Source organism: Phalaenopsis equestris, unplaced genomic scaffold, assembly GCF_001263595.1.
Source record: "Phalaenopsis equestris unplaced genomic scaffold, ASM126359v1 Scaffold000135, whole genome shotgun sequence".
In the NCBI taxonomy this organism is placed as follows: domain Eukaryota; kingdom Viridiplantae; phylum Streptophyta; class Magnoliopsida; order Asparagales; family Orchidaceae; genus Phalaenopsis; species Phalaenopsis equestris.
The window spans coordinates 851966-865262 of NW_018164577.1; the positions used below are offsets into that span (position 1 = coordinate 851966).

At 38.4% G+C, this 13297-nt stretch overlaps 1 protein-coding gene across 1 annotated transcript in view; it reads right to left on the minus strand.

Annotated features, from left to right (window-relative positions):
- LOC110021553 (squamosa promoter-binding-like protein 1) overlaps nucleotides 1-9051 on the minus strand; it is a 31516-nt gene extending 22465 nt beyond the window's left edge. The window contains 1 exon segment of the mRNA XM_020720088.1: nucleotides 7666-9051. Coding sequence (XP_020575747.1) covers nucleotides 7666-8237 — 572 coding nt within the window. The 5' untranslated portion in view covers nucleotides 8238-9051.
- Between the last annotated feature and the right edge of the window lie 4246 nt (nucleotides 9052-13297).

Genomic DNA, 13297 nt, shown 5'->3' on the forward strand with positions numbered 1-13297 from the left:
ATTTGGATGATTCTTCCAACCTGGGTTATAATAGTTCGAATATGGGTTGTTGGGTCTATTAATAGCATTTAAGGTTTCATATGAAGGTTGAACATCCACAAATTGCCCAGATGAATTTTCTTCCATCATAGGAGGTGTTGAAGAATAATTCATCCCATAATGATCTAATTTCTTTGATATTGCAGCAATCTGCGAAACTAACATAGATATTGAGAATCATTGATACTAGCTACTCTTTTAGGATTTACTCGCTTAGAGGGCCATTGAAAATTGTTGGTAGCCATTTCTTCTATTAATGAATAAGCCTCATCAAAAGGTTTTGATATTAAAGAACCACCAACCGCAACATCTATGATCGATCTAAGAGATCCCACTAATCCATTATAAAATGTTTGAATTATTAACCAGTCTGGTAACGAATGATGAGGGCATTTCCTAAGAAGATCTTTAAATCTCTCCCAAGCTTCATATATTGACTCTCCATCAATCTGACAGAACGATGTTATGTCATTTCTTAGTTTAGCAGTCTTGGATGTAGTGGGAAACCAACAAACTACAATCGATACTTACAACCTTCGAGAGGAGGCAATTCCGAATGGGTCACACATAGTCATAATGGTGTCTTACTAGATTAAATGAATGGAGTGAATCTCTTCCACTATGTGGATTCCAAGAATGAAGAAAATATACCGCGAAGATATGACCTAAAATACATCTGAATTTGACATATTTTGGCTGCCACATGGATCCGGACAAGTTCATCAGTGGCTCTAGACCTTAGAATGTGTCTTTGAGTGTCAGGATGTCCCCAAGACGGAATGATGAAGCTAGCCGCTATCAAGCTAAAGAAGAGTGCATTATTTTGGCTGCAAAATCTTAAGTAACTACGCCAGCGTGAGGGAAAAGAAAAAATCACTACCTGATCTAAGATGAAATGAGAGATGTAGCGCCAGTTTCTACAAGCTCAGTATAGACTGGATATTCAAACCCTAGCTCCAGAAGTTGAGAAACCACATCACCAGGCGACCACCACATTTTACAGAAAAGGTTCAACCCCAAGACAACCAAAGTACACTCAGGGGAACATCCGAGCAAACCTCACCCGAAGAGACACTAGTTCAGAGTGGAGAATAGAGGGTACCAATCAGCATTCTCAAATTCATCCAAGCCGTGGAAGTGTTTTAAATGTCACGGATTTGGGTATATTGTCACAGATTACACAACCAAAGGATAATATATTTCACCGAGCAGGGGGTTGTTGAAGACAGGGGCAATGACACTGTTTATACTGAAAAAAGTGAAGACACAAAAGAGAATAATCATATTCCAGTGGATAAGGAAGAAAAGCATGTAGCTACAGCAAAGGGTATAAGGGAAACTCCAACATAATTCACAGTGGTCGTCTGAGATGGTTGTCCAAGATGGTCCTAAGTCCGAAGAACCGACACTAAACATACTGAAAATCCCAAATAAGAGAGATTTAAAATTTTCAAATACATAAACTCTTTTTTGAGTTGCCCCTACTAAGGAAAGTTTAGTATATCATAAATGAGGCTCTTTTGTTCCAAGTTCGGAGGATTATATGGATTTACTCAAATGTTAGATTTGATTCAGCAATGGACCCGCTATCAGATGTCCAAACATAATGGATGAACCATAACTTCAAAAATTGTCATAGGAGCTTGATGGTAAAAAAAAAATTCAATGGAATCCAGGACCTATCAATAAAGAAATGAGATCTCTCCTGGGGATTGCTAGTGAGAGTGGCACAACCTGCCAGAGATTTCATCTCAAATTTGATTTCTCCTCACATGCTTGTTCATCAATCGCATTTCGCTGGGTAAGAAATGTGGAAGAAAAATGTTTCAAGTTTAAGGGCTTGAAAGTTACAATGCAGAGACCTACATAAATATGCAACACCAGCTCAGAATTTGTCAAAATTAAATGCATATTTATTCAATCAAGACTTGTTGAATGTCAGCACCTACAGGATTGACTTGCCAAGAGATTATATGTCATTCACGATATCTTCAACGAGGCGGACCTGACTACTTTGAGGAGACAGAAGCTTCGACAGATGAAATCGAAGCTCCCCTGACCATGGGAGACTGACGCGGGAGTGACTTAATAAAAGGTTTTGCGATCATTTCTCAATATTACTATAGTACCAAGACTCTCGCGACCCGTCTGCTCTCCTAGACCAAACTGGTACAGGTCTTTGTTTAGGGAGTGTTAACCAGTTCATGAGCCCTGTCCTAGTTATCCTACTATTATAAATTCGCTTTCATGAGAGTGTAGGGTTAGTTTGTGTGTTTTGTATAAGGACAGTCGTCGGCGTCTCTTCTGCCCTTCCAGGGTTGTATCTTAGGAGTCCAAGTGTTGTTTTGGCTATATATTGATTTCCAGGTGGTAATTATCTTCCCTACCCATTTCCACCTCCCTCTTGCTTCGCTACCATGCATTCCTCCTCGCTACAGTAGCCCCGACAGGAATTTTGTTGATTTCTTCTTGTAGTTTCTCACCATCCAACCATCCTTATTGATGTCGCAGCCACTAGACAATCCTCCTTTGGCCGTCCCGCAGTCCCATGCCTTCACCACTGCTGTCGTCGTCATTCCCACTCACTGTTATAGCTTGGAAACAACCGACCAAGCTTTTTTTTTGTTGTTCCAACCACCCAGCCAGTTGTTTCCCTCATTTCCGCTAGTTATCATTGCCGCAACGCTTCCCCCTTGTTGTTTTCCGGTTATCCAACCGCTCTAAACAGCAACTGCTGTTGTTTGGGCTGCCGCCCCTTGTTACCCTGTCATTCCAACCACCCATAATCGCTATCACTCCTTATCCACAACCCGAAAACTCCTTACCTATCATACTGCTACCTCACCAAGCCCTATAACCGTCACCACCATCACCCGGGATCCACCATAACGTAAGTTTGTGTGTCGTGTGTTGTGTTTTCTTTTTCAAGTGTATTTGATTATAGCAATCTATTTACTTTCACTAATAATATTTGTTTTTCCTATTATGGTTTGGGTTAAATAGGCATCAATTATGTTCTTAAAGTAGTGTTTTGCAATAGGTGATTAACAATGAGATCATTCTTACTCTTACTTCTCTCACATTGTTTGTACATATGAACTTTAATGAAAGCAAAAAGGAGTGTAAAATAATAAGCTTAAAAATGGCTTTCATATAAACTACAAATTCAAACCAAGTAAATAACACTTCTGGACCATCTTCAATGAGGTTTTGTATGAGATAAAACTGGCTCCACATATTAAGCTAAGCATAGAGAAGGTTGAGGCTAAATTGAAGTCAAATCTCCTGAAGGAGGAAGCGACCAATCAAAGAGTTCCAAGGGAATCAAGGTAACTTCCCACAATTCACCCCACAAAACCTTTCCCCACCTGGTTGCTCAAATCAAGAAGAGAATAATTTCAAAAATATTCTCGTAGATGTTTTCAAATAATGTAAAAAGAATTTAGATAAGAATTTGTCTTACAAGAATTAGCTGATTTTTCCTATTTTTAATGAAGATATTAGATTTTTTCTATACTTTCTCAATTTTTTAATTAAAAATTAGATGATTATAAGTCTTATATTTAGGCTTAAAATCAAATAAATATAAATTCAATTTACTAGACATTGGTCCATATTCTATATTATCATACCTGTCCATCCAATCCCGTCAACACCAAGTCCCGGGAGTAAAAGCTACCAGCTTCTCATCACCCTCCCAAAATTTTCGAAGAGGTGTCTTTAGTCAATTGTAGGAATTCAATAGATCTCCAATCATAGCTATTGACTGTATACCCATTCTGAGAAGAAATTAGAGATTTATTGCTGTTGTTTGCCCTCTTATTGCTATCAAATGATGAAATCCTTCATTGTAAAAGGCTAAAACAAAAAAATAAATAAATAAATCTTGACAAAATGTACGAATCAAGGGAGCCAAAATTAACGAGAAAAATAATTTAGACAATTTTAAGATGACTCTCACTGCTTGCCGTTATTAATATCAACAATATAGTAAGGTTATTATACTCTATCACAAAGGAAAATGTTACACCGACACCTGCAGCATTTTCTGCTGCGCCGAGCCCGCCAATAATTCAAAGTAGTATTTTAGACGCAAGGCTAAAAGGACAATTTAGTCCTTTTTAAGTTATTATTATGGGGCATAAATATGGTTTGATATGTTAGAATTATGGTATGTGTGTGATTGTTGTTTGGAATCTTAGGATTAGGAATTGGGAGAGATCGTCTACCTCTCAAATTGTAACTGTTAGGGTTATGATTTGGGAGAGACACCTACCTCTCAAATTATATGTGTTTATCCTTTACGTATTTAAGTTGTGTTGTTTGGTGTTACTGAAATAAAATATTTGGTTGCCCTAATTTTTATGAAACACTCCTCTGGTTCCTATCAAATTAGTATCGGAGGATTTGATTATGGGTAGCAACGACGGGATTGCGAGTCTCCTTCGTGACTGAACATAGTGATACGCATCACAATCCAAGCTAGCAGAGAAACAAAGAGATCGCAATATAATAGCCTCCATGACCGACAACATGTGATTGGAGCTGGGAAGACTGACTAGATCACAACAAATAGGCGCCGCCCTCGTGGCCGAATATCGGCGAATATAGAGAAGCAACACCAGGATCGAGCAAGCCTTAATCGCGAATAGTCGTAATTCGAGCAAGAGAGAGTTCAAGAAATATTGGTCAACTTTAGAGCATAAAGACTTTTGTTTCAGTAGATCTAAAACTGAATACATGGAATGTAATTTTAGTAATAATAGATTAGTGGCGTTGTTGTAATAATTGGTGATCGGTTATTTAAAGGAGTAATAACTCAGGTCTATTGTTCAAAATAATGGCAATATAGATGAGGATGTTATTAGTAGAATTGAAGTGGAGGAATGCCCCGGGCATATTGTGTGATGAAAACGTACCGCTTAAACTTAAAAGAAAAATTTTAAAAGATGGGGTGAGAAATGCAATGTATTATGGAACAAAATGTTGGCCTATAAAACAATACATAAAATTAAGTGTTGTTGAACGAGAATGATAAGATGGATGAGTGATTTTACATTAAGACACAAGATGTAAAATGATAAATCCATGAAAGGGTTAGAGTAACTATGATAGCAAACAAGATTAGATAGAGTCGCCTTAGATGGTTTGGTCACGTTAAACGTCAACCACCTGATGATCCTGTTAGGAGAGTAAATGTTTAGACTTATGATAATAAAGGTAGAGGTAGACCTAAAAAGGCTTGGGCATGTTGTATTAAAAAAGATCTTAAAGGTATTACAATTAAAAGAAAATATGACACTCAATATGACATAATTGAGAAAAAGAATACATGTAGCCAACCCCACTTAGTGGGGTAAAGGCTTCTTTTTGTTATTGTTGTACTTTTAACGTTGTGTGTGTGTGTGTCCCTTAATTTCTACCTTATTAACATAATTCGTAGCAAAAATAATTTTCACATATTAAATTTTTATCTTTTAGGAGTAATAATGGTGTGTACCTAATATTTTGAAAAGTATAAAATACCTTAAAAGTGATGAAAGCACTCAGCTCCTACAGTAATAAGAACCCCCGGTGAGCAGCAGACATTTAAATGTCTATTTCAATCATGAGGAACACTTAAAAGTACTCAATTACCAACCCACATGGAATTGCCCCCAGAAGATAAGAAGGATAGAAAAATGAGGGAGATAAGGAAAAAACAATAATAATAGCTTAGATTTTATTATTTCAAATTATCAAAGGAGTGACTATTTATTAGAAATATCATGAGGAGACGATAAATATAACCTCCTCTGTATTCCTTTTTAATGGTATTTTGAATGTAAAAATAATAACTCCTTCAAAAACCTTCGTCCTTCTTTCTCTCTTTGGATTCTCTCTTCTCCACACTTTAACTCTACATGTAGGCTCAAGCAAGAAGGAATAAATGTTGAGGGGAAAAAAAATAAAGGACGAAGGCATCATCTTCAATTCAAGACAGGAGCATGGTAAAAGTGTTTTAACTAAGTTGAAACCTTGAATCATGTTTGATTAACCTTCCTTCTGATTTAAAAATCTCTTAGTAATAAAACCCTGGAGCCATTCTTAATAAGTGAACAAGTTACAATAAAAAACTTCTATAATTACTCAGAAAGTCTCAAATTAAAAGCTTGTAAGAATAATATAAATTTCCACGCTAGTTTGGATCTAAAAGATGATAATTAGCATGTTCGATCACTAATCCATTCCATCAAAGTCAATGGGTTGGTTAGATTTTAGGATTACAATGGGCTAATACACAACAGTCAGAGCCTAATTTATTAGCCTTTGTTGGGAATTTTGTTTTAAGAGTGGTGGAGTTTTCACTCTCTTAATTTGAAATTATATTGAATATATACCAATTAATTTTGATCATTAGATCAACAACTGAGATAATGATTCTTATTGAATGAAATCCTTTTAAATCGATTTAAATTTAATTTGATCATTTAATTTGAGTTAAAAAAATGACTTGATTCAGTGCGGTTCAATTAAAATTAGTATTTCTTGGTTCAATACAGTTAACACAAATTAAAAAAAAAAAAAGTGGCTTTTTGGGTCATAAATTCAAATATTAACATATTATTTTTGTTGAAGGGAACAAGATTAAATCAAACATGTAATACTTTGGTTTGGTTTAGTTTCATTGAAGTCCAAAACCCCCTATACTAAAGCAAAAGAAAACAATCAATTTAGAAAAATAAAATATATATAAACAAAATCACACCAACTTAAAATGACATTTTCTAGATGGGTACACATTTTAATTACGTAGCTTTTTTTGACTTACCACTACTCATTGATACAGTCAATTATGCTCCAAAATCATTGTCAAGTTTAACCAGTAGCTTCTTAGTACTAGATTACAAACTCATTAGTATTTACTATGTAAACATTTTCTATATAAAGCATGTGACAAATTTTTCGTGATTAAATCTAACCTTATGCAATAAAATAACTCTTAAGGGCAACTGCTAAACTTTCAGGTATGCAAAACAATACTTAAACATCACAACACGTGTTGGTAGATTAAGAAAGAGCAAAAAAACGACAACTGATTCCTCCATTTTAAAGGCAGAGAAAATAAAGATGCTGAGCTTTATTAAATGCACGCATTTAGCACTTCCATCATCTTGTCCACTTATTATTGACTCACTAATGTATATCATTGAAAAAAATCATTTAGAATATGCTTGATTCCTCCGGGAAGGCCTTCTCTGTTCTTTTTATCTGCGTTAGTGTACATCTATGATTGCATGTAGTGAAAATTCATTAGCAGGCTCCTTAGTTCGTATTCCCAACGTTACCCATACAAATTTATAAGTCAATCTTGTTTTTCCTTCTTTTTTACCCTTTTTTTTTCTCCTACAGAACCAATAATTTATATCAAAGAACTTAAAACGAGAAAAGCACAAAAATCAAACGTTCAAAGAAGAGACTCATACGTTTGATAGGCCTAACCAATGACTTCGAGCATGTTTGAAAATCATGGAAGTGTTGGATATGAGAGTATTCTATTGAGTAAGAGGCTTTAGCTGCTTGGGCCATGATTGATAGCAGCCATCTGAAATAGATAAAGAAGAAGTTCAGCTAAAATGTACGCACCTACTGCATTGCTGGCAGAAGCGCTGTATTACATTCCCAACAACTGCACTACTAGCCTTGGCATGCGTCTCACACACCTTATGGCGCCTGTGGTAATCTTTGCTCTGACTCAAGTTGGCACAACAGCTCTGCACTTGGCATTTAGGATGGTTTGAATTGCTAGCCTGCATCATGACCCTCTTCCCATTTTTCATTCCTGGGAGACTAAAATCTTCTTCCATGACCGGATATGCATGAGCTCCAAGCTTCAAAGTAAGGGACCCGGTATCATCACATTGCTCATCATCCTCCGCCACTACAATACGTCTCCGCTTGTCTGCCTCGCCTAGCACATTCCCAAGTCCAAACTCAGTCTCATCCGAGCAACTAGACGAACTGTTTGAAAGCACTATATCAGGGAAAAGATTTTTGTTCAAGCCGTTCAACGGGCCAGGATTTACCGGAGTAGCCATAAATAGGTCTCCATCCCATTTCCAATCATTTAAATCCCATTCCTGCGCTTCCTTCCCAAATCTCTTGGAAGAACCAGCAGCAAAGAATTGACGGTTGTCCCCTCCAAAGTTGGTCTCCATCTTTCCCAAACGCACAAGCCGCACTTGCCAAGTTTAAACGGCCTGCTTCCCCTAAATCAGAGGCGGAAAGCAAACCCTAGCGGTATAAAACCCTAATCCGCCTCGCTCCGTCCCCAGAAATCTAAAATCATCGCGCCCATGCAGCCATGAATCCAAACGAAGGCAATCCACATGCCCAACAGTAGAACCGCGGGAAACAGATCAAAAATTCAAAAACCGAAAGTCAAGCAAAGGCGAAACAACTCCACAGCAGCCAACTCCCGAGATTCCAATCACTTGAAACCCGTAAGAAAACATCCAAACAAAAAACTTCAATACACCGTAACCAAAGACCCAATAAATTCATCAATCAACTCCAGGCACAACTCTCTCACATTGCGTACACCAACGCGAACACCAATTGAGCAGAATACCAGCTCAAACCCTCAGTAACACGAAACCAAAAACAAAAAATAGCTTCGCGCCGCCGAAACCCTGAACCCCGTGCCACAAATTACAACCCTCAGCAACTTCAATTCAAAGAAGCTCACCATCAGCAAGCCATACCTGGAGAAGAAACCGCAACATAAAATCAAACCAACACCCCACTCTTTCAAATCCTCCGATCCACTAACTACTTCAAAACGGTCGAGCTTCCCGCCCGAAACAGTTCAATCTCGCCGGGAAATTCCGATGCCTGAACGTCTGAGGGCTGAGATAATGAAGCGGGATGGAGGGAGAGGGAGAGGGAGAGAGAGAGAAGACAATTTTTTTTTTAAAGTACAAAAATACGTAGAATATTTATCACGTCATCTCCGTCACTCACATTCTTTTACATCTGTCCGTTGCTTCAAGGCAATTTTTAGACTGACGGTACGATGGGCTTTTTCGGCCTCCACGACCGCACGATGAGTTCGTGCGGGCGGTACCCTTTTAAGGGGCTGAAATAGGGGGCATGTCGACGCCGGGCTGGCGGTACAATCCTGACTGTCCATCTCTTGAACCCGATCAATCACGCCAGCCACTATGATCGGATGGGAGGAGGCCAATGTGTTCAGATTCGTGAATTATTTATTAGCCGCCTCCGGGCTCCGGCTAAACGCCTAAACAGCACGGCGAACACTTGGATTGAAGTGACCGACAATGGGCAAGCTATGGTCATGCCACCAAACTTTCATTGGGTCCGCTTTCAGTAATTATTATGATTTGAATAGATTCTCATGTGATATGAGATGTGAATAAGTCTGCATTTTTTTTTTTTTTTTGTCGTATAACTTAACATTTCTGTATACAATAAAATTATAGGAATAAATCTCAAAGAAACGAACGATCGAGAGCTAAAAACTTCTCTATGAGGTAAGTGATCGACCGACAATTGAGTATGAGAAGTCGCGTCTCTAAATCTGGGATAGATCAAATCTCTTGAGATGTTTTTCGACTTGTTGGTGACCAGATCCTTCAAGAGTGGGGCGCAAAAATATCCCGCAACGAGTCTTGTTGGATATTCTGCATATGTAACAACAAGATCCACCCAAGATCTTGCGAAAAGGAATGTTCGGTCAGGCCGACAAACCGACCAAACAAATGAAGGCATGAGCTCTGTAAAAACTTTAGCCAAACGACAAACAAGCAACAACTCACCCAATGAAACAGATCGACTCGTCAGCCGGCCAACCATACAGGGCGCGTGCGAGAACCCTCGATAATGGCTAATCAATCGACGTAATTTTTGTCATAACGAACGAGATTAACACTCAACCTAATGCCTCGACAGACTACCACAAGACAATATCGTCACTCAACCGAGCATCTCAACTTACCAAAGTCAAGCAAGTCAATCTGTCATTTGCCATCATGTTAGAATTCAAACTGTAATACAAATATGATATAAAAATCTATGTAATTAATCATGACATTAATTACATTAAGAACGGTTTTCATAATTATTCCTTTTTTTATGTAATTGTATAAAATACATACTTGTATAATATTTGCGCGGGCGAACCGACGATGAGAAGAATGGATGCGAGTGCTTGTACGACCAGTAGTAGGAGGGGTCTTTACTTGAAATTAAAGAGGCAATATCTCAACCCAAGCTAAGGATTCCTCACTTGAATTCTTAAAAAGGGAGGACCGACCCGATTGATCATGTCGCATCATTCAAATCATCCCAAAGAAACCACTCATCAGGGTATGTCTCTGAGGTTCCTCATTGAGGAACAAGAATTGACGAGGCAACAAAGTCTCACAGTCATCCCAAAGAAACCACTCATTAGGGAATGGGTCATCTATTGAGTTGCCCTAATTCAACTCTTGCTTAATAGCCTAATCCATTCATGCTCGCATGAACTCCACATCTTAAGATCGATGGTTGATGGTCAGATTAGATTCACCAAGCTTCAAAGTGTAACTAACCAAATCAGTGCTACCAACCCAAAACTAATCATGACCAACCAACTATTTGCATTGACTCAGCCAAGCTGATCGAATCAACCTTATCAAGCCAAATACAAGCTAGACCAGCCAATCGAGTCACACGACAGTCAAACAATAGACTCATACACATAAAATGCCTAGAATATCTTGTAACGACTCCCATTAAACAAAGGGAAAAAAATTAAAATCATATATTGTACCATCTCTTTTATAAATAATGAGATCATTTTATGAGGAAAAGACTAATTGACAACGTGTTTTACCATTAATTACTATTTATTTATCTCTTAGCCTATTTTTAACCCTCTTTTGTGACGCTCTAACCCTTGGGGTATGTAATTCAAGTACGAATCAGGATTCAACAAGAAGTCTTCGGGCTTGGTTGTGACTTAGCTAGACAAAAATGAGTTCAAGCTAGTCTCAGCATGATAAGACGGGTTGGTTGTTCAAAGAAACAATCGCTATAAGTTGAGAGGATGAGAAAAAAACTGATTCGTTATATTTGAAACTTTCACATTAAATAAATTTAAATTAATTCTATTAAGTTCATATTATTATGAAAAAAAAGTAGTCATTTTGAACACGCCATACCCAGTCATCAAGTTATTCAAGATATCCGAAAATACTGTGGTTATTGTCAAGTTCTGCATTCCCGTCTCCTGTCTCTGGTCTCTATCGGGAACATTGAAAACCGTTCTCCGATCCCTCCCGGCAAATCGCGGCGCAGATGGCCATGGCTCTCATCGACAAAGCCGCAGCCGTCGACGATTTCCTCAAAATCCACGCGTGAGGTCTTCCTTCGACCACGGCATCTTCGTGCTGCCCAAGTTTCTCCGCCGGTGCTTAGAACGCGTTTCTCATCAAGCTATAATTTATGGGCGAGCACTCTTCGATCAAACACAAATCCCCGACACTTTTATATGAATTACACTCATCCGTGCTTATATACCTGCGCGGATTCCAGGCGAATCTCTCCTTTTTCGGCAAATGAGTATAATTTCTGGAAGCACTGCTACTGCCGATAGTCACACTATCTCAGTCTCCCTTCAGGCATTCGGTAGATTACAGCATATCATAACTGGGCCTAGCATCCACGCCCATGCTGTCAAGCTCGGTTTCTGCTCTGATTTATTTGTGCAAACAGCCCTAGTAGACATGTATGCTAAGACTGGAAATATTGGCATTGCAAGGCAAGTGTTCGATGAAATGCCCGTGAATGATTTGGCTGTGTATGATGCGATGCTGGCAGATTATGCGAAACCGTGGAGCTATATTAAAAGCCCGTCAACTGTTTGACACAATGCCTGAAAAAGACTTGATTTCCTTGAATACCATGATTCATGGCTATGCCAGGAGCAGTGATATCGGTGCTGCGAGGGACTTGTTTCATAGAATGAAAGAGTGATATTTGGTTTCTTGTTGTTCGTTAATCTATGCCTATGTTCAGTGTAGGAAATTCAAGAGGCATTTATGCTGTTTCATGAGATGAAATTATGTGGCTTTGTGCCTGATAAGATCACAATGGCCATAGTTCTTTCTGCCTGTGGAGACATGGGTGCTTTAGGCATGGGCAAGGAGATCCATAGGTTGATCGAAAGCCATGGGATTTCAGTGGATATCAAGCTTGAAACTTCTCTGATTGATGTGTATGCTAAGTGTGGCGATATAGAGAATTCCCTCAGAGTCTTTAATTCTATGACTGAAAAGGATGAACTTTGTTGGGGTCCAATGATTATTGGTCTGACAAACCTTGGACTAGTTAATGATGCTTTGAATCTATTCTCAAAGATGATTTTGAGGGAATACGAGCAAGCAATGTCACATTTGTAGGGGTCCTCAGTGCTTGTAATCATTCTGGTCTTTTAAGTGAAGGCAAGGTTCATTTTGACTCAATGAGTAAAATTTTTGAAATCGAGCCTAAGATGGAGCATTATGGATGCTTGGTTGACTTTTTTGGTAGATCAGGGCTTATCAAAGAGGCTAGAGGTCTTCTAATAGGCATGCCGTTCGGCCAGATGCTGTTGTTTGGAGGGCATTACCTATGGCATACAGAATTCATAAAAAATGTTGTCGTAGCAGAGGAAGCTATAATGAATCTTATCAAATTAGAGCCTCATGTTTACGGGCATTATGTGCTTCTGTCAAATGTGTATGCTCAGGTTAATCAGTGGGATGATATGGCTACAGTAAGGAGGAAGATAAGAGGAATAAGCATTCTAAAAAATTATGGGTGCAGTTTTATTGAATTAGAAAATGTACTTCATGAGTTTGTTACTGATGATAGATCGCATCCGGAGAGCAATGAGATCTATAGGATGGTGGAGGACTTTTTTTCTCAGTTAAAGAAAGCTGGTTACAGAACAATGTGCACATAAGTTTTACAAGACGATGATAGCCATGTTTTTTCAACATATTAGTGCTGGCAGCTTTTTAGGAACATCTGAGATTCTTCCCAAAGCCGACATTGTTCGTATTATGAAGAATATCAGTGTATGTTAAGATTGTTATTTGGCTTTCAAGCTTATTTGTTTGATCTGTTTGGATTATTGGTGATGCCAAACTTTTCTGCTGGGAAGCTAATAATCATAGCAACAGCAGATCGAAGTCATTTTGTCCTTAAAGCCAACTATATATATATATACAAG